Genomic DNA, 20,102 nt, shown 5'->3' with positions numbered 1-20,102 from the left:
TGTTCCTATGTTCATCGATTTCTTCAGACCAGTCGGGGGGATTCCGCTGGAATTGATAGGTGTCAGACGTCTCTACGTTTGAAGTTGTATCGCAATCGCCCAAAGAGGCTATCAGTTTTCAACTTCAAACGTAGTGGAAGTGTCCTCAGCGGGTTGAGCTCCGAGGACAACGGGTTCAATGCCTGCTGGTGGTGCGGAAGACAGACCACCCATATTGAGAGCTAGCTGATGGGAAATCAGAAGTACTACGTTTGAAGTTGTATCGCAATGGCCCAAAGAGGCTATCGGTTTTTAACTTCGAACGTAGTGAAAGTGTCGTCAGTCCTGAGAGAGTTGAACGCTGGGGACTGTGCGGAAGACAGACCATCCGGAGTGAGAACCGACGGGAGATCAGAAGCTCTACTACGTTTGAAGTTGCAGAATCAGACATTGCCTCTTTCGGCCGACGGGAGTGCTACAACTGGAACCAACCCCCTCATAAGCCTGAATCCTCAGCTTTCTTTCTTTTGCTTTTCTGGCGCTACAGAAGACCAGCCTCTTCCTCCTGCCAGAAGTATTCAAATACTAACATGTTGTGCATACGTCAAGCGCCGATTATCGCGGGACGGGGCGCAGTGTCCTATTGTATTTGTCTCTTGTCAATTCGCTTTGATCTTGCCTTGCCCTTCTGCTCCTGTTTGTACTTCTCCTCGCTGTGATATCTCCACGTGGAAATGTAGACTCCGAGCCTCCAGAAGGCCTCAAAGAACAATGTCTTCTTCGCCTAGTAGAGAGGTCCAATCGATCGCTCCGATGACTTGCGAAACTCGGGACAAAAGAGCCAATCCCGGGATACCTGTCTCTACGTCCCTCCTCATTTGCAAATTGTTGTTTCCAAGTGCCTTCCCTCTTTCTACTTCTCCTGGGAGCATTCGTCATCCTCAACCGATGAACTCGCCCACTGCTCTCTTAACACAGTCAGCAACATCAATTTTCTTACGCATTGCAAAAGTCACGCATCAGGGCAGCAAAGTAAGGAAAAAAGCTGAATTCACCCCAAGCTCTCCTCTCTCTAAAAGTACAAGTACACAGGCGCTCGTACATCGATAACATGAGGTATTACAGGCGTCCAAAGATCCAAGTTTGGCCGAACAGCTTTTTTGCTTTGACATGATCATCAGACAGGTTCTTTCTCATTAGCAAACACAGACCCTCTTTTTCGTCGTTATGATGTCGGGCTGGATAGAAAAGTAAAACAATCCCCGGGAGAAAAGAGAAGCGAAAAAGGAAAGTGTTGACTGGCGCGCGCATGACTGGACTTTTCTCTTCTACAATGTAGACGATAGCGGGAGCGGAAAAAGACGGTCAAGAATGTACGTATGATGACGATGATGATGATGATGATGCTGCTGCGTAACGCTTCGCTAAAGCTTGCAAACCAACGGGAAGGATCTCAAAGGTCGTCGAAGAATTCATTAAGCCTTGGCGGGGATGTTGATGGGGAGACGCGAGACGATGGGGAGACGGATGCCTAGCTGGGCCAGGATCTCCAACCACGCCTGCGGGTAAGGCACAAGCCTGTTGGCGATGTGCAGACCGTCGCTCAGGAGGGCGACGAGCTGGCCGCCGGGTAGGAGACCCTGGACGGAGCCCGTCCGCGGGTCGAGGAACCCGCCATTGACGCTCACAAGCGTGTTGGCGTAGAAGACGTAGTTGTACACGTTGCCGTACACAGTGCCCGTCGCGATGATGGAAAAGGAGGCGCCAGGCGCCGTCACAGCCCTAGTGGAGGACGGGGCGGCAGTCGCTGTCGGGTTGAGGATGGACCCGAGGCCGCCGCCCAACGCGGAACTCACGCCAGCTCCAAGAGAGGCTGCGGCGGTGTTTGCTCCTCCGAGTGCTGATGATACGCCGTTTCCAAGCGAGTTGATGCCCGTGGCAATCGAGTTGACACCGGAAACAATACCAGAGGGATTGACGATCGAAGTGACAGGGTTCAATACCGAGGAGAGGCGTGTGGGATTAAGTGCTGAAGTCAGGGGGTTGATGGCCGAGGACAGAGCCGAGGGATTGAGAGCCGAAGTCAGGGGGTTAAGCGCCGAGGACAACGGGTTCAAGGCAGAAGACAGGCCCGACGGGTTCAGGGCGGAAGTCAAGGGGTTGAGAGCCGACGACAGCGGGTTCAAGGCAGAAGACAGGCCCGACGGGTTCAGGGCAGACGAAAGCGGGTTAAGTGCCGACGACAGCGGATTCAATGCAGAGGAAAGGCCTGACGGGTTCAGGGCGGAAGTCAGGGGGTTGAGAGCCGACGACAGCGGGTTCAACGCAGAGGAAAGGCCTGACGGGTTCAGGGCAGACGAAAGCGGGTTAAGTGCTGACGACAGCGGATTCAACGCAGAGGAAAGGCCTGACGGGTTCAGGGCGGAAGTCAGGGGGTTGAGAGCCGACGACAGCGGGTTCAACGCAGAGGAAAGGCCTGACGGGTTCAGGGCGGAAGTCAGGGGGTTGAGAGCCGACGACAGCGGGTTCAACGCAGAGGAAAGGCCTGACGGGTTCAGGGCGGAAGTCAGGGGGTTGAGAGCCGACGACAGCGGGTTCAATGCAGAGGAAAGACCTGACGGGTTCAGGGCGGACGACAGCGGGTTTAACGCGGAAGACAGGCCTGACGGGTTCAAGGCCGAGGACAGCGGGTTCAACGCGGATGAAAGACCTGACGGGTTCAAGGCCGAGGACAGCGGGTTCAACGCGGATGAAAGACCAGACGGGTTCAAGGCGGAGGTCAGGGGGTTAAGAGCTGACGACAATCCTGACGGGTTCAGGGCAGACGACAGCGGGTTCAACGCGGAAGACAGGCCTGACGGGTTCAAGGCCGAGGACAGCGGGTTCAACGCGGATGAAAGACCAGACGGGTTCAACGCGGAGGTCAGGGGGTTGAGAGCTGACGACAATCCAGAGGGGTTAAGAGCGGACGACAGCGGGTTCAATGCAGACGAAAGACCAGATGGGTTAAGAGCGGACGACAGCGGGTTCAACGCGGACGAAAGACCAGACGGGTTGAGCGCCGATGAAAGCGGGTTCAGTACAGACGTCAATCCAGAGGGGTTGAGCGCTGATGAAAGCGGGTTCAGTGCAGACGATAATCCAGATGGGTTAAGCGCCGATGAAAGCGGGTTCAGTGCAGACGTCAATCCAGACGGGTTCAAAGCCGACGTCAGGGGGTTGAATGCTGACGAGATACCTGAGGGATTGATGATGCTTCCAATGTTAGAGGGGTTCAGGAGACTCGTCAAGGGGTTGTTGCTAGGATTCAAGATCGATGCAATGGGCTCAAGACCACTGACGATGGACGAAACAGCTCCAGGCAAGTTGCTGGCAATGGGAGCAAGGTTCGAGGCCACGGGCGTCAAGGCGGAGCCAATCGCCGACAGCTCAGAACTCAAGGCCGGTAGCACGGAACTGGGAAGTGCACCAATTGCACTGGACAACGCAGCTGGGTTTGTAGCGATCTGGGACAAGGCCGACTCGACGCCTCCGGGAAGCTGGGTGAGTGCACTCTCCAGCGGGCCCAATGCGCTGGACAAAGCACCACTGGGCAAGATGCTAGGGACCGCTGACGGGATTCCAGAAATGATGCTGCCGATAGGAGAGATAACCGAAGGAATAGCACTCTCAATCTGGCTGATCTGGCTCAAAACGGAGGGCAGCACCTGGGTTGGCAAGTTACTCAGGGCGCTGGAGAGTATCGCTGGAGGCTGAGTAAGGGCACTCTGAATTGCTGAGGGCAAGCCGCTGACGAGAGACTCCACCGGGGCCAGGTTGCTGGGCAAGGCCGAGATAATGGACCCAATTGGCGCCGTGGGAACAAGACTTTGGATCTGGGACAATTCTGACAGCACGGAGGGCAAAGCCTGCGTGGGCAAGTTCTCCAAAGCACTAGAGAGGATCGGAGCCGGCTGAGTAAGGGCGCTTTGGATAGCTGAAGGCAAGCCACTAACGAGAGACTCCACTGGGGCCAGGTTGCTGGGCAAAGCCGAGATGATGGATCCGATGGGAGCAGTAGGCAAGGCACTCTGAAGCTCAGACAGCTCAGACAGCACAGATGGAAGGACCTGAGTCGGCAAGTTGTCCAACGCGCTAGAGAGTATTGCGGGAGGCTGTGTTAAAGCGGACTGGATTGCAGAGGGTAAGCCGCTAACGAGGCTCTCCAGGGGGGCCACGTTGCTGAGAGTAGGCAGGGCGCTCTGGATTTGTGACAGTTCTGATAGTACCGATGGAAGAATTCCAGTTGGCAGGTTGTCCAGGGCACTAGAAAGAGCCGCGGGGGGCTGAGTAATCGCGCTTTGGATCGCCGAAGGCAAATCGCTGATCAAGCTGATCAGGGGTTGAGTTGGGAGCAGTGTAGGCAGCTGGCTTTGCAACTCGGACAGCTCAGAAAGGACTGAAGGCAATACCTGGGTGGGCAAGTTGTCCAATGCACTGGAAAGTACTGCAGGCGGTTGGGTGATTGCGCTGATGATCTGCGAAGGCAGACCGCTCACCAAGCTTTCGAGAGCGCCAGTCGGAAGTCCAGAGAAGTTTGGCAGTCCAGACGAGAGGACGGGCAGGCCAGATGAGAGGACGGGCAGGCCAGACGAGAGGACGGGCAGTCCAGACGAGAGGACGGGCAGTCCAGACGAGAGGATGGGCAGTCCAGATGAGAGGACGGGCAGTCCAGACGAGAGAATAGGCAGTCCAGACGAGAGAACAGGCAGTCCAGATGAGAGGACGGGCAATCCTGATGAAAGTTCTGGCAGTCCAGACGAGAGGACGGGCAGTCCAGACGAGAGGACGGGCAGGCCAGATGAGAGGACGGGCAGGCCAGATGAGAGGACGGGCAGTCCAGACGAGAGGACGGGCAATCCTGATGAAAGTTCTGGCAGTCCAGACGAGAGAACCGGTAAGCCAGATGAAAGAATAGGCAGACCCGAGGATAAGACAGGCAGGCCGGACGAAAGAACCGGCAGACCCGAGGACAGGGCAGGCAGGCCAGATGAAAGAACCGGCAGACCCGAGGACAGGGCAGGCAGGCCAGATGAAAGAACCGGCAGACCCGAGGACAAGACAGGCAGGCCAGATGAAAGAACCGGCAGACCCGAGGACAAGATAGGCAGGCCAGATGAAAGAATAGGCAGACCCGAGGACAGGACAGGCAGGCCAGATGAAAGAACCGGCAGACCTGAGGACAAGACAGGCAGGCCAGACGAAAGAATAGGCAGACCCGAGGACAGGACAGGCAGGCCAGATGAAAGAACCGGCAGACCTGAGGACAAGACAGGCAGGCCAGACGAAAGAATAGGCAGACCCGAGGACAGGACAGGCAGGCCAGATGAAAGAACCGGCAGACCCGAGGACAAGACAGGCAGGCCAGACGAAAGAATAGGCAGACCCGAGGACAGGACAGGCAGGCCCGAGGACAAGACAGGCAGACCTGAGGACAAGATAGGCAGTCCGCTCGTGGGCAGAAGCGTACCGATCTCAGAGAGCTCGCTCAGCACCGTGGGTAATACATTTGAGGGCAGAGCACTGAGCACCGAGCTCAAAGCCGCTGGGTTAGTCTCGATTGCTGAAATGACTTGGCTCGGGAGTTGCGAGAAGATTGATTCGAGGGCGCTGGTGGGGAGGACGAGCCCAGACGTGGGGAGCCCACTAGGCAAACCGGACAGGAGGCTCGTGGGCAGAAGAGTACCGATCTCCGAGAGCTCGCTCAGCACCGTGGGTAATACATTTGAGGGCAGAGCACTGAGCACCGAGCTCAAAGCCGCTGGGTTAGTCTCGATTGCTGAAATAACTTGGCTCGGGAGTTGCGAGAAGATTGATTCGAGGGCGCTGGTGGGGAGGACGAGCCCAGACGTGGGGAGCCCACTGGGCAAACCAGAGAGAAGGCTCGTGGGCAGAAGCGTGCCAATTTCAGACAGCTCAGAGAGCACTGAGGGCACCAAGTTTGTTGGCAAAGCACTGATGACTGAACTCAAGGCGCCTGGGTTGGTTTGGATTGCTGAAATCACCTGGCTTGGAAGCCCACTGATCAAAGACTGAAGGGCGCTTGTCGGAAGAACACCAGAGGTGGGCAATCCGGAGATGACGTTCGTAGGCAGAAGCGTGCCAATTTCAGACAGCTCAGAGAGCACCGAGGGCACCAAATTTGATGGTAAAGCACTGATGACTGAACTCAAGGCGCCAGGGTTGGTTTGGATTGCCGAAATCACCTGACTGGGGAGACCACTGATCAGAGACCCAAGGGCGCTAGACGGAAGGACGACACCGGAAGTGGGCAATCCAGAGATGACGTTCGTAGGCAGAAGCGTGCTAATTGCGGAGAGCTCAGAGAGCACCGAGGGCACCAAATTTGATGGTAAAGCACTAATGACTGAACTCAAGGCGCCGGGGTTGGTTTGAATTGCCGAAATCACCTGACTGGGAAGACCACTGATCAAAGACCCAAGGGCGCTAGACGGCAGAACGCTTGGGAGACCAGAGAGCGCGGGTAGGCCCGAGGTGCCAGGGGCGCAGGCCGAGCAGATAGTCGTGGGGAGCGCTCCTGAGAGGATGCTCGTGGGCAAACTAGCAACTCCCGAGGACAATCCGGAGAGAATACCTGACGGTAGCGCAATTGTAGTTGGCACAGCAAGGCTTCCAGGTAAAAAAGACGAGAACGGGTTCGATTGCGTGAGCAGACTGTTGATGGGCGCGATAGCCGACGAGAGGCCTGAGAGAGCGGCCGTTGGGTTGGTCAAGGCCTGGCTGGCGAGAGAATTAAGCGCCGAGGGATTAACGACTTGCGAGGCCAAGCTGTTTATAGGGGCGATCGCCGAAGGCAAATTTGTGAGGACATTCAAATTCGTGGAAGCCTGGGAAAGCAAGCTGTTGAGGGGACCGGCGGCGGATGAAAGCGCTAGAGCTGAGCTGAGAGCGCCCGTTGGGATGGACACCACGTTGGAGGGAACGGAGACCACGTTGGATGGAAGCAGCGAAGTGAGCCCTGCGAGGGGGTTGCTGGACGCCAAAGATCCAAGCGGGTTGCCTGTGGGCAAGGCCGACGTGACGGCCAGAGGGTTACTGGCCAAGTTTGTAACCGACGCGAGGGGCAGCGAAGTAGGAAGCGGGACGTTGCTCAAGAGACCGGAGTTCGTAGCGAGGGCACTGGACAAGGCGCTGTTCAGGACTCGAATCGCACTCTGAGCGGCTGAAGGAAGTTCAGAAATGATTGGTACGAGGTCCGGACAGGCCGATGCGAAGGCGTTGAAGCTACCTTGTCCGCCCAAGTTCAAGATTTGGCGCTTGACGAGCTCTCCATTGCGAGCTTTGGTATCCCTGTAGTTGACATTGTCCTCATGGTTCGTGGGAGCAGTCGTGGCCTGGTGAATGAGCGTGGCCAAAATGGCGAGGAGGACCTTCTTTGGGAGTCGCATGCTGGGCGAAGCGACTGGAAACTTGGGGGTGAAATCAACGCAGGCAAAGATGTGCTTTGAGTGAGTGACTGTAAAAGAGAGACGAAAAAGAACGGCAACAGAAAGCCAAGAAGAAAGAGTGAGAGAAGAGCTGCAGAAGGCGGATGCGCTCTGCTTCGGTTCTGCTCTGCTCCACCACTGACCACTCTGGGCGCTCTCTTATAATCCACCAAGACTTGTAGCGGCGACTAGACGGACGTAAAACCCGGATGGACTGGAAGTGGTTGCCCGGGAGTCTCTGTGCCAATTCGAGGCATGCCGCCAAAGGCTAGAATGATATACGCTTCTCTCCCGCCGTTCATCACATGGCGGCGGCGGCTGCCAAGTGAACGAGGAACGAACCAAGCCAAAAACAAATGTGTAGCTTCACTGTATCCAGAAAGTCCGCGCAGTGTACCGCGCAAGGGACAATTGCCATGGCTTGTCCATTGCATCGACTCAGGCCTCTTGAATCACGCCGGATAACGATGACGACAGGAGCCATGGTGGGAGCAATGGCTTCAATAATCAATCGAATTGTTCGGCAGCCGATCGTGCGCTGGAGCATCCCAGTTTTCTGTGGGGAATGTTCGAGACTTTGCAATTGATCGACAGTAGATGCGATTTGTGAAGAATGCTATGTTGAACATGGAAGTCTGGACCCAGAGCAACATTGCCTGCGATCCCTCATCTTTTCGACTGATTGCACACTGAGACGATGTCGCTGTGATTCGGTAAATACATGGGCAGCATTTGATGGTTGGAGCGGTGGTGAGTCGAGACCTCCATGGGCGGCGCATCGTGACTTCTTGGATTCCGACCATCTGGTACTCCTTGGCCGAGCATCTATTCCGTGATTTTTGCATCCAGAAAAGCTCCGACGTCGGCATAGCCACCATTCTTTTTGATGTGCAGCTGTTGGTGCGCAGACGACACCATTATTGCGCTGTGGGAGCATTCATCTGCCATTACAGCGACGCTGAAAGGGCATTCATCCGCTATTACAGCGACGCCCAAGGAGCAGTCGTCCGCCGTTGCAGATATGCGCAGAGAGCCGTGGGTTGTGCTGGCTAGACCCGGGAGGTCTCATTTCTTTCGACACCCGCTGTGCCTCGCCGGCGGGTCAAACCTGGCCGTGGCCGGATCTAGATCGCTGACTACGAGATCTCGTCGCGTCGCGTTCGCGAAAATGTGCGACCGCAGCCATTGGCAGGTTGGCTTGTGGATGCTCCTTTCACCTTTCATTGCAAATGCTGGGATGCTCTTGGGTGTCCTCGTTCAAGATGACTGAAACGCTTTCTGACCAAAACCCATTGCAGCATTTGATGTATCCCATTCGCTCCAATGTTGTTTGTCGCGTGCACCCCATTTTGTTATCATAAGCCTCGGTTCAAGCACAGCTCGGGAGCCTTGTACTGGGCTGGTGATCGATCCAGGACGCGTCGCGCTCAACTGACATCGCGTCGGCCAGCCTGCACGTCGATACAAGAAAAGCGGCCAAGAAAGCGTGGATTGGGCTGAAGACTGGGCATCGGGGGACAAGGCGGAGCTTCCCGCAGCGGCTTGTAGGGCTGGTGGTCCATGTTGGCGAGTCTTGGTGATCTTGGAGACTTTTGACGCGTAGGGCTGATGATGTCGGTGGTTTGTGAGATGGACGGGCCGATGAACGAAACATATTGACGGCGAGGTGTCCGGTGCTGAGATGGAAAAGCTGTACGAGGAGATGGAGAGACGAGTCGGACCGATGAACATGCAGATTGTAAGTTGCACAGCGAGCAAGCAGAGAGTGTCCGGAATTCTTTTTGGTGATACGGAAAGGCTCATGCAGAGTTCGGGTTCGCGTCGATCGGCCAGCCACTGGCGACAAGCGCACTGACTTGCCTGACTGCCTTCTGTTTGTACGAATATAGTCATTAAAACTTTTCTTTACTTCACGGATTCGGCGCTGTGGCTGAGTGGTTATAGCGATAGACTAGAAATCTATTTCCTTCGGGAGCGCAGGTTCGAGTCCTGCCGGCGTCGGCGACAGTAGGTCTTCTTTTTGCACTTCTTTTGAGTATCTAATTGTGTCTTTTGGCCGGGGGGTTGTTGTGGAGTCGGCACGAAGTAAGGGGACGGAGGGGTTGGCATGTCGCGACCCAGCGGGAGGGAACGAGCGATATGCGTTCTTGGCTGGGTAGAAGACGATACGGAGATTCCTGAAATCCATTGGGCGTAGATGGAAAAGCGTTAACCGAAAGTGAATTGAAAAGTGTTGCCCGAAGTGGATTAGTCGATTTCCCCCCCCCCTCTTTTTTTCTTGTTGCTGTGTCCGCGCAGGTAGATGGATGATGAGTCGAGTGGACCACGCAGGTGTAGAGAGGAACGAGACTCCCTAGATCGAGATGTAGCAGTGAATGAATCCCCCCTAAGCGCAACGGCAGCAGACGAATGGTCCCTGAGAGTAGCTTCAGCAGTGAATGAATGCTCTCTGAGTGCACTCACATTGCTAGGGTTGTCGCTCTCATTCGACGCCCACTATGACATGATCATTGAGATGCTCCTTTCACCAGTTGAAGCCGCGTTTAGGTGTGGATTGAGAAGCGCTGGTAGAAGGTGATCGGCTCGTAAACCAACTCCCGCCGCAGAGCCAGTGAATTGCGTAACAGTCCATTCGAATGGCGCCGTGGGCGCACGTGTTGAAGCATTCCCCCCGTTGGTCAAAGCAATAATTGAAAGTAGGTTGAGAAGTGGTCATCGGAATTTGCTCAGCTTGGAAATCGACTTTTGCATCCCTGGTAAAGAGCCAGCGGATTGCGAAACAGTCCAGAATAATCACGGCGTAAATGCACGTGTGGAGATATGATCTAGCTCATGCCTTGTTGACCCGGTTCGTGACGGCGACAAAGGATTCCCACTGCTTGAACGCCTCACCACTTTCAACGGCCCAACGAGCTCTCCTGACGCCCTCCTTCCACCTCTGCCCTCCGGGGCCCCTCTCAGTAATGACCTTGCCGTCGTCACCGGCACCCATGTTGCTCTCGTCGGCCTCGCAGATGCCGCTCGCCACAAAAAGAGCAGCCGTATTGATCAAGACAAAGTCAAGAATGGGGTCATCCCTGGGAAGCTGGTTCTTGAGCAGCTTGAGCAAAATCTCTGCATTTTCGTGGGCTTCCTTGCCAGGGCTGACGGTGTTCAACGGGTGCCGCGGCAGGGCAAAGTCCTCTGGCGTCACCTCAAAATGCTCAATGTCCACAATTGACCGGGGAGGTGCATCGTCATCCGACGTCGTGTACTCTTCGTCCTCCTCGTCCTTGGGTCCGCGGAACTCGGGGTTCGGCCGCTCCTTGAGCATCCAGCACTGACTGGGTCCCGCGCAAGATAGCTCGTCCAAGTCTTCGTTGCCACAAATGATGAGAGCCTTTTTGGCACCCGCCAATTTCAGCACGTCTGCAAAGACGGGGCCTACGTCCCGACGCGCAACGCCAATGACGCGGGCCTCGATGAGCGACTCGACCGGGTTTGTGAGGGGTCCCAGCAGGTTGAAGATTGTACGCCAGCCAAGCTCTTTGCGGATCGGCGCGACATACTTCATGGCTGGATGAAAGGTCGGCGCGAAGAGGAACGCATAGTTGGTCTCGTTGTAAATAGTAGCCAGAGTGTCCGGATTGACAGCACTCAGGACAGGCGCGCGCGGCTTTGTGTTATCGAGGAGGTCGGCGGAGCCAGACTTGGATGTCGAGGAGCGATTTCCATGCTTGCTCAGGCGGAGAAGCGACGAGGCGAGAATGGAAGAAGTTGTGGATACGTTGTAGGTGTTGTGTGAGTCACCTCCGGTACCTACAATGTCGCACTACAACAAGTGTCAACTCCTTTGTCATGACAAGTTTCCACCACCCAATGGGCATACTATACCAGTCCACCGCGGTACGATCCCTCCTTGAGACCATTGTCTCGCAAAACCTGGCGCAAAGCTTTCTTGTCGACGGGCGCGGCGGCATCGCGCATGGCACCGGCGCAGCGAAACAAGACTTCGGACTTGCGATCATGCTCCTTGAAATGCAACGCAGTCAAAAGAGCGCCAGTCTGAACGGGAGAAAGGCTGTTTGTGAAAATGTGCGAGACGGCCAGAGCGATTTCGCTGGCGGCGACGGGCGGGGCATTGGGGTCTGGCAAGTCGGGCCAGAGGCGCTTGAGCAAGGGAGTAATGGAAATCTTGGGTTCTCCAGCCATTGTTGCCGAGCCGAGCAATCCGGAGGTGTTTCGACAGGAGAAACGGCGTGGAAGCGGAGCTGTTTTATTTTTGCGAGTCTTTGTTCGGGCTATAATGACTGCAAGGTCAACCAAACGGAAGCTAGCGCGGGGCAGCTGCAGGGACCCCGGCCCGTCGATCTACCGCATCTTGGCAACAATTTTCTGAACGCGCGACACTCCGCGTCTCCCATCCACCACACCACTCCATATCGCCATGGGAAAGAAGCGGACGGCCTCCGAGTCGCGTCACGGCGCCGACAAGCCTTTCCGGAAGAATGACAAGCCCGACCATGCCCACAAGGGCCACCGCGACGCTCACAAGGGTCAGCGCGACGCCAAAGGCCCAAAGCCGACTCTGGTACGCCCTCCACATCTTTCACCTCTCATCGTTGCTGACGCCTCTTAGATGTTCCAACCGAGACCAGACTGGCATGCCGCTGAACTTCCCCAAATCCAAATTCCTGACCAGGTCGTGCCGCCACCACGCTATGTCCTCGACGAGATCCACCAATATGCCGAATCCCTTTTGGAAAAGGACAACTCGACCTACGCGAGCAGCAACATGTCGGCCGACTCGTCACACAAATTCTTGTCGACCATCATGTCCTCGGGTACGCTGGAAGACAAAGTGTCGGCCCTGACCTTGCTCGTCCAAGAGTCGCCGCTACACACTACCAAGGCATTCGAGAACTTGCTCAACCTGGCGAGAAAGAAGAGCAGAAACCAGGCGCTCATGGCTCTTGGCGCGCTCAAAGATTTGCTTGGATCAGGCGTCGTCTTGCCCCCCGAGCGAAAGCTGCGCTCCTTTGCCAAGCAGCCCGCGCTGCTCGCTGCTTTTGCTGGGAAAAACTCGAATTGGAAGCAGGGCCAAAGACTGCCGCCTGGACTCGAGGAAGTACACTTGATTGTCTGGGCTTACGAAGATTGGTTGAAAAAGACGTACTTCGAGATGCTCAAGGTTCTGGAGGGCTGGTGCAACGACGAAGTCGAGTACTCGCGAAGCCGGTCCATCACTTTCGTTTACGAGCTGCTCAAGGAGAAGCCAGAACAAGAGGACAACCTGCTCAGGCTTCTTGTCAACAAGCTTGGTGACAAGGAAAAGAAGATTGCGTCAAGAGCCTCGTATCTGCTTCTCCAGCTCCAGATTTCTCATCCCGTCATGAAGACCGTCGTCATTGGTTCCATCGAATCCGAACTGCTGTTCCGACCTCACCAAAGCCAACACGCCAAATACTATGCCATCATCACGCTCAACCAGACCATTTTGAGTACAAAGGAACAAGAAGTGGCAAACAAGCTGATGGAGATTTATTTCAGTCTCTTTGTGAGCCTTTTGAAGCAAATCCCAAGGCCGGACCCTTCGAACCCGTATCCTCCTCCAAATCCGAATCAAGGAGGTGGTGGCAAAGCAGGAAAGAAGGCGATGCAAAAGGCCCAGAAGCTACAAAAAGCGCAAGAGCTTGCCGGAAAGCAAGAGACAGAGCTGGCAGACAAGCTCATTGCCGCAATCCTCACTGGTGTCAACCGCGCATTCCCATACGCCAAGACTGACGACGAAGCCTTTGAAAAGCAGCTCGACACCATCTTCCGCATCACCCACTCCTCCAACTTCAACACGGCCATGCAAGCTTTGGTCCTGATCCAGCAAATTTCGGCGGCCAAGCACTTCTCCACCGATCGATTTTACCGAACTCTCTACGAATCCCTTCTCGACCCTCGCCTTCTCACTTCATCGAAACAAATCATGTATCTCAACCTGCTCTACAAGTCGCTCAAGGCCGACGTCAGCATCAAGCGCGTCAAGGCCTTTGTGAAGCGTCTTTTGCAAGTCATCACCCTCCACGAACCACCATTTGCGTGTAGTGTGCTCTACCTCATCTACGAACTCACCAAAGTCTTCCCCGGCATCAAGACGATGCTCTCGACGCCGGAAATCAACGACGACGACGAAGAGGAGCATTTTGTCGATGCGCATTCAGACACGGAAGAAGCTGCTGCCAGCGACGTACCGAAACCCTCGAAACCAGCAGTCACTCTAAATTATGACGGGCGTAAACGCGACCCGGATCACGCACATGCAGACCTCGCCTGTCTTTGGGAAATCCTCCCCTTTGCCACACACTTTCATCCTTCCGTCACTCTCTTCGCCACGCGCTTCCTCTACGACCAAGAAATGCCCCCCAAACCCGACCCCAGTTCGCACACGCTCATGCACTTCCTCGACCGGTTTGCGTACCGCAACGCCAAGTCCAAGCCAACTGTGGGCAAGGGCACGAGCATCATGCAACCGATGGCCGGTGCAACGGGAGTTGACTTGCTGATCCGGGGTCGGGATGGAGCACGCGCCGAGGCTCCCGTCAACAGCGAAGCATTCTGGCGCAAAAAGGTCGAGCAAGTTCCTGCGGACGAGGTCTTTTTCCACAAGTACTTTGAGACGAGCGGGAAGAAGGCAGCGGCGGACAAGAAGAAGAGGGGCAAAGACAAAAAGGGTGAAGATGCAGAGGGGAGCGATGCGGAAGAAGATGAGATTTGGAAGGCGCTCGTGGGCAGCAGGCCCGAGGTCGAGGGACCAGGTGACGACGAGAGTGACGACGACCTGGAGGCACTGGAGGATGCCATGGGCGAGGACGATGGCGAGGACGATGCTGAAGACGACGACGGTGGTGTTGTCATTGCCGACGCACCGGATGAGGATGAGGATGAAGAGATGGGAGGAGCTGAAGACGGCGAGGACTTGGACTTGGACAGTGGGGATGAGGCTGCATTCCTGGGTTCAGACGAGGAGCTGCCAAGCGATTTTGAAGGCTTGCCGGACGGCGACGACGAAGAGGCAGGCTGGGAAGACGAGGAGGAGGAATCTGCACCAAAGAAGAAGAGCAAAGAGGAAGATGAAGGCGACAAGAGGGGCAAGAAGAAGAGGAAGTTGAAGCACCTCCCGACGTTTGCCAGCGCCGAAGATTACGCCAAGCTGTTGGAGGACGAGGACGACTACTGATGGACAAAAGTTGATATGTTTACTTGCTAGATACCAAATAGTAGAAATTTGCCATGCAGCTGAATTGAGCCCGGGTGCTAGTGGTGGAACCCAAAACGACGACATTTTCCGCCGCAGGGTCCAGGATTTGTATGCCAAAAGCGGTCAAACAACCAACACCGATAGGCCGTTTGTCATGGATAAGATAGCGCAACGTGGACCCCGGCCGTCGAGACCCTGGACCACTCGCAAAGCTTCTTCAGACTGTCATCTTTAAAACTATCGACTAGACTGCCTGTCTTTGCATCGTCGTCCTCCTTCCTCTCAACCAACCTCTCGTCTGCTGTCGTCGGCTTCCTCGGCCTCAACTCCGATCTCGCGCGGGGCAACATCCGGCTCTCTGCTCCACCACCCACATCGATCAATGAACGTCGTTTCCATTCGACCCTTCAACACGCCATTCACATCGCGTCTCATTCGCCAGATTTCATCTCTCTCGCTCCCAGCTGCCTCTCGCAACCAGCCCTCAAGCCGTCTGTATCAGCGCCCAGCTGTTGGCCAACGACTTTTCCGCGCGTGCAACAACACCAAAGCCACCACCTTTCGAGCCTTTTCCTCATCTACGACAATGGGATCCGTCAGCAAGCCCAAGGCGCTCTTGCTGGGCAACATCGACCAGTAAGTGCATTCCAGCGCGCGACTGACGTCGGCGGCAAGCACGTCGTGTGTCGCCGACACCGGCGCTACTGCGTGCCGCCATCCATCAACCTCGCTGACATGATGCTTTGCTGCATGTAGTGAACAGAAGACGTGGGAGGCTCTCTCGTCCGTCGCCGAGCTCGTAACGCCCAAGGCGACGAACCGCGCCGACTTCATTTCCGAGTGCAAGAGCGGCGCCTTCGATGGAACCGTCGCGGCGTACCGCACTTTTGGCAGCGTTACCATCACCGGCATGATTGACGAGGAGCTGGTTTCTGCTTTGCCTGCCAGCTTGAAGTTTCTTGCTCACTGCGGTATGTTTGCTCTCATTTTTGCAAAAAGTCTGCCATCTCGCAGTCGACGACGTCTCGACCAGTCATCCACCGAGGGACCCTTCGTCAATCTTTCTATTTTGGTCTTTGCACTATTCCATTGCTCGTGTACACTGCGAAAAAGATTGTTGTGTCAAGTCTCAAGTTTCCGGCCTCATTTGGCTCTTCTGCGGAGATTCCCCACGCCAAAAACAGCACATCATCTCCGACCTCTATTTGGGTGTTTTGCCGTTTCAACAACCTACCCCAAACGACGTCATTTCCGCCATGGGCGATTGGAATTGTTTCTTGCCGCTGCGCCTCACGGAGCAACTCGTGCTAGACTGCGACCATTGCACCCTGAAGGCAGTGGCATAGACTGCCATTCTTCTCCAATCTCCCCGTTCGAAATGAGACGACGCCAGAATCACGGCTGACTTTGATGCCCGCAGGAGCCGGCTACGACCAAGTCAATGTAGCGGCATGCACGGCGCACGGCATCCGCGTGGCTAACGTGCCCTCGATCGCCGACGACGCCACGGCCGACACCAACATGTTCCTGATCCTGGGCGCGCTGCGCGGATTCAACGCGTCGATGCTCAACCTGCGCGCGGGCCAGTGGCGCGGGTCGCCCAAGCTGCCACCGCTGGGCCACGACCCCGAGGGCAAGGTTCTCGGTATCCTCGGCATGGGTGGCATTGGCCGCAACCTGAAGAAGAAGGCCGATGCCTTTGGCATGAAGGTCATTTACCACAACAGGAGAAAGTTGAGTGACGAGTTGGCGGGCGGTGCCGAGTATGTCTCGTTTGACGAGTTGTTGAGCAAGAGTGATGTCGTCAGCTTGAACTTGCCTTTGAACGTAAGTGGAGTTTTCTTGTTTTCTGCGTCGAGAGGGCGCGATGAGCTCGCCTCTCGACATTGAAGCCAGAGAAAAGGGGTACTTCTTGACGCTCCTACACTGCACCGTCCTTCCTCCTGGCTCGGATCTCCAAGGCCACAGCGAGCGGCCTGAAAGAGGCTCGTTGAAAGAATGGCTGAGAGAGGTAAAGGAGACGAAGCTTCTATTCTTCGCTCCTGCGCTCGCCTCGCGCAAACGACACCACGCGAGATGAGCACCTGGAAGCAGCGCGCCCGATCTTTCATCAGTCAACACCCAACTGAAACGGTGCCCAACTACACCCCTCTCGCAGCCGGCTCCGCGAAATACCCAAAATCCTAGAGTAAAATAGGATCCGCGCGCGCCTCACCCCTCTACGCTGCCCGCCTCTCCATCGACACAGCCAACCCCATAGACCACCAGCTAACCGGCCACAGAAAAACACACGGCACATCATCAGCGACGCGCAATTCGCGCAAATGAAGCGCGGCGCAGTGCTCATCAACACGGCGCGTGGCGCCGTCGTCGACGAAGCGGCTCTCGTGCGCGCCCTCGACGAAGGCCGCATCTGGTCCGCCGGCCTCGACGTGTATGAGGAGGAGCCGAAGATCCACCCCGGGCTCGTCGCGAACCCGCACGTCATGCTGCTGCCGCACATGGGAACGTGGACTTTTGAGGTGAGTTGACCGACTGCAGCATTGCCACCTTTGGGCAGAAAAAGGAGTATGAGGGAGACATTTGCTAACGACTTGTCTTTGGCGTAGACACAAGCGGCGATGGAGAAGTGGACGATTGATAACGTGCGCGCGGCCATTGAGCGCGGTGCCATGAACTGCATCGTCCCAGAGCAGGAGGGCGAGTCGTTCTAAGCTGGCCTTGCCGACTATATGAAATAGATTTCTTTTCTCTTCGATTTTGCAGGGACTATTGGGTTGACTGAAGACACAGGGCTCCTAGACAGATGGATGGATCAGGTAGAGAGAAACATCGAATCAAGTATCAATTGAACAGAAACAGACCGGCTTCCTGCTCTTATGCAGGGTTGGTTCGGTAGCAGAAGTTGTGGCTAACACGTACAATCGTGACTTGTTTCTGCGAACAGAGGATGAGTCCTCCCTGTTACTTGTCTTACAGAAACCCGAATGCTTCTCAGTACACGCACTAGAGCTCGAGATTCACGAGGCTGATACTTTCTGTCACTCGCCTGTTGCAAGTGGACGAATGATCCCTGTACCGCGCCCCTAGAATCGCCCTCCGGTACTGCGACTGCGTCTAGGGAGCACTCGTCCGCGGCTTCAAATGCGTCTCTGGAGCTGCCAGATATCGACAACACCAGAGAGAAACCAGCCGAACTCATCGTACGGCTGGTCAGTGACGCGGGCTGACCGCAAAACAACACAGTATGTATCCGAAAGCGGCATATTCTCGATAGAAGCTGATTGATTGCATGAAGAAAGGATGTCAAGGGATGTGCGGACTCCGCCATGGTCCATTAGAGATGAAGTACAGCACATGCGGCTTTTTCCTTCGCGACCAGGCACGCCACACAAGAGAATTCCCTCCTGGTATTTTGAATTGTCCCCGAGGACATGACCACAACGGCCTCCGCTATAAGCTCCTCTTGGAGCATGATAAGGCCTGCCCGCAGATCAACCAGTACAAAAAGCGCGGTCTTGAACCTCCAACTCGGGAACACTGCCCTCATTGCTACATGCGAGGCCACACGAAGGCTGGCTGCACGCAGCTCCATCCAGAACTTCTCGTTTGTCCTTGCTGCAAGAAACAGGGCCATCCCGCAAAGTTCTGCTGGCACCTCCATCTAGAACTAGGTCCTCCTTCGTTTCGAGCGAATGCTGCTCTGCGCTAAGCTTACCTCTCAAGCAAGTGGTGAAGCTTTCGTCTTCTCTTGCACTGGTGACGGTCTTGGTGGCATGGCTGGGGCGGCAGAAGCGTCTAGATAGAACAATGACAAGACAAGCTTGCCTCCGCTCTTTGCAAGCGGCAAACACAATGAATCCTCCCATTTGTAGAAGCCCGTACCCCAGAACTTTTGGGACCGTGACGCGCAAAGAAAAATGTAGACTACTGGAGCGGACGCCAGCGGGCGCCCAGCGAGCAATCACTTCACAGCCTGAGGCCGACAAGCCGGCTAATTGTTCCGCCAGTGCCATGATCTAGCGCACACCGCACACACGAGAGTCAAAATAGCTTGGCGTGGTGTTTGTCGCGGGCAGGCGCAAAATATTCCGGTGCCGCGACACCACCACCCGCCCGTCACCCTCCCACCTCCAACCTCCGCCCCTCACCACCACCACCTCAAGCTTCTCTCGCCCTCTGCGCCCCTCGTTCGCGGCTTTGTCTGCCTTTGTTTCTCAATTGTCTTGTCGGATCGCTTTCGGCAGCATGGAGCCAGCTTCTCGTGGCCGTTCCGACGCCGCTGATCACAACGACCTACCCAGGCGTTCACTCAATGCCCAAGCGCAGCGCGACGCAAGCCTTACATCCAGCGCCAGGCCGCAGGTTGACCCAAACCTCACAGTTCTGCAAGCCATGATCTCGGATTTCGAACAGCGGATGACTGCACGTCTGCTTGCGCTTGAGTCCAGAGTACACAAGCGATTGGATGCAATCGAGGACTGGCAGGCCGCAATCGTCTCCAGTCTCGATGAGCGGTTCAGTACGCTGGAAAATGGCACGAAACCACATACATCGCCGTCACAGCGCATTGCATCACGACATGAGCCACGGGGCAAACAGACCTGAACGCCTCACAACTTCAGGAACCCAGGGAGTGGCCGACATGGAAGCTTCAAAGGCCTACCAGTACTCGCTCAGCGCTCAGTACCTCGACCTGGCAATCGAACATGATCGTCCAGGGCGCAGCATTGAAAACCATGTCCAACAATGCCGTACTGAGAAATCTTCAGCGCTACCTGCCATCAGCCAGAACATGGAAGGCCTCAACAAGTCGGCCGGGCGTACAAAGACATCGTCTGGAGCACAGCAAGCCATCAATGCACGACGCCCTGTTACGCCAGCCCCGCTCAAGAGCCCTGCAACACAGCCCGAAGTCCCTCTTCAACCATCCCAAGTGCCCATCCAAGCACTCCTGTCCACTAGGACACCTGGCTCCATTCAGTCACGTCAGTTGCAGAAGTCAGCCAGCACAGCCACGCAGAACAGCCAGGAAGAGCTTCCACAGCGTCTCCCTCAGGATGAATCTTCTACGACCAGCATCGCTTCGCGCAAACGCAACACGCGTGAAGACAACAGTGTCCAACAAGACTTACACCAGAACCACCAACCTCCCGCCGCCATCTCCCAGGGAAAGCCCGATCTGAAAAGACGTCGCCTCGGAAAGTGAGGAGGATTCGGAAGATGGGTACTAGGATGGATGATTTGGAGTGAGCCATGCGGGCCCGCTCATGTCTGTCGAAGGAATTCAGGGAGCAAGATTTGCAATCAACCATCGCGTCAACCGTCCGCGATCAGAATCCAACACGCTGGCACCTGCCCAACCAGCCTAGAATAGAACCAAATGACAGATGAACATGTACCAAACT

At 55.7% G+C, this 20,102-nt stretch overlaps 8 protein-coding genes and 1 non-coding gene across 9 annotated transcripts; 7 read left to right on the top strand and 2 right to left on the bottom strand.

The window, feature by feature from the left end:
* Window positions 1–1,725: 1,725 nt before the first annotated feature.
* J3D65DRAFT_603625 (uncharacterized protein) lies at window positions 1,726–3,735 on the top strand (the record flags this gene model as incomplete). The annotated part of the gene is made up of 1 exon (XM_066798224.1): window positions 1,726–3,735. The coding sequence occupies one exon, from the start codon at window positions 1,726–1,728 to the stop codon at window positions 3,733–3,735; it is 2,010 nt and encodes a 669-aa protein (XP_066654233.1).
* Window positions 3,736–4,113: 378 nt separating this feature from the next.
* Window positions 4,114–6,251, top strand: J3D65DRAFT_389913 (uncharacterized protein). Its single transcript, XM_066795841.1, has one exon. It carries the CDS (start codon window positions 4,492–4,494, stop codon window positions 6,052–6,054), a length of 1,563 nt encoding a protein of 520 aa, XP_066654232.1. The 5' UTR covers window positions 4,114–4,491; the 3' UTR covers window positions 6,055–6,251.
* A 76-nt stretch (window positions 6,252–6,327) lies between these two features.
* Window positions 6,328–7,590, top strand: J3D65DRAFT_626332 (uncharacterized protein). The gene has a single exon (XM_066800428.1). The coding sequence runs from the start codon at window positions 6,565–6,567 to the stop codon at window positions 7,195–7,197; it is 633 nt and encodes a 210-aa protein (XP_066654231.1). The 5' UTR covers window positions 6,328–6,564; the 3' UTR covers window positions 7,198–7,590.
* A 919-nt stretch (window positions 7,591–8,509) lies between these two features.
* Window positions 8,510–9,297, bottom strand: J3D65DRAFT_626330 (uncharacterized protein). The gene has a single exon (XM_066800427.1). It carries the CDS (start codon window positions 9,267–9,269, stop codon window positions 8,724–8,726), a length of 546 nt encoding a protein of 181 aa, XP_066654230.1. The 5' UTR covers window positions 9,270–9,297; the 3' UTR covers window positions 8,510–8,723.
* Window positions 9,298–9,386: 89 nt separating this feature from the next.
* On the top strand, window positions 9,387–9,467 carry J3D65DRAFT_t91. Its single transcript has one exon. It is a non-coding gene; the product is annotated as a tRNA-Ser (tRNA).
* An 829-nt stretch (window positions 9,468–10,296) lies between these two features.
* Window positions 10,297–11,657, bottom strand: J3D65DRAFT_668303 (anthranilate phosphoribosyltransferase-like protein; the record flags this gene model as incomplete). The annotated part of the gene is made up of 2 exons (XM_066803107.1): window positions 10,297–11,277; window positions 11,340–11,657. The coding sequence occupies 2 exons, from the start codon at window positions 11,655–11,657 to the stop codon at window positions 10,297–10,299; spliced, it is 1,299 nt and encodes a 432-aa protein (XP_066654229.1).
* Window positions 11,658–11,849: 192 nt separating this feature from the next.
* Window positions 11,850–14,735, top strand: J3D65DRAFT_590111 (CCAAT/enhancer-binding protein zeta). The gene is made up of 2 exons (XM_066797783.1): window positions 11,850–12,036; window positions 12,085–14,735. The coding sequence occupies exons 1-2, from the start codon at window positions 11,893–11,895 to the stop codon at window positions 14,671–14,673; spliced, it is 2,733 nt and encodes a 910-aa protein (XP_066654228.1). The 5' UTR covers window positions 11,850–11,892; the 3' UTR covers window positions 14,674–14,735.
* Window positions 14,736–14,847: 112 nt separating this feature from the next.
* On the top strand, window positions 14,848–17,571 carry J3D65DRAFT_626321 (glyoxylate reductase). The gene is made up of 5 exons (XM_066800426.1): window positions 14,848–15,330; window positions 15,451–15,665; window positions 16,115–16,521; window positions 16,977–17,216; window positions 17,304–17,571. The coding sequence occupies exons 1-5, from the start codon at window positions 15,077–15,079 to the stop codon at window positions 17,406–17,408; spliced, it is 1,221 nt and encodes a 406-aa protein (XP_066654227.1). The 5' UTR covers window positions 14,848–15,076; the 3' UTR covers window positions 17,409–17,571.
* Window positions 17,572–18,942: 1,371 nt separating this feature from the next.
* Window positions 18,943–19,903, top strand: J3D65DRAFT_603619 (uncharacterized protein; the record flags this gene model as incomplete). The annotated part of the gene is made up of 2 exons (XM_066798223.1): window positions 18,943–19,216; window positions 19,320–19,903. 2 exons carry the CDS (start codon window positions 18,943–18,945, stop codon window positions 19,901–19,903), a joined length of 858 nt encoding a protein of 285 aa, XP_066654226.1.
* Window positions 19,904–20,102: the final 199 nt, after the last annotated feature.

This window comes from Phyllosticta citribraziliensis, assembly GCF_038025025.1.
Source record: "Phyllosticta citribraziliensis strain CPC 17464 chromosome Unknown J3D65scaffold_7, whole genome shotgun sequence".
NCBI classification, from domain to species: domain Eukaryota; kingdom Fungi; phylum Ascomycota; class Dothideomycetes; order Botryosphaeriales; family Phyllostictaceae; genus Phyllosticta; species Phyllosticta citribraziliensis.
The sequence above is the reverse complement of the archived record's forward strand: the minus strand, read 5'-3'. Positions and strand labels throughout refer to the sequence as shown.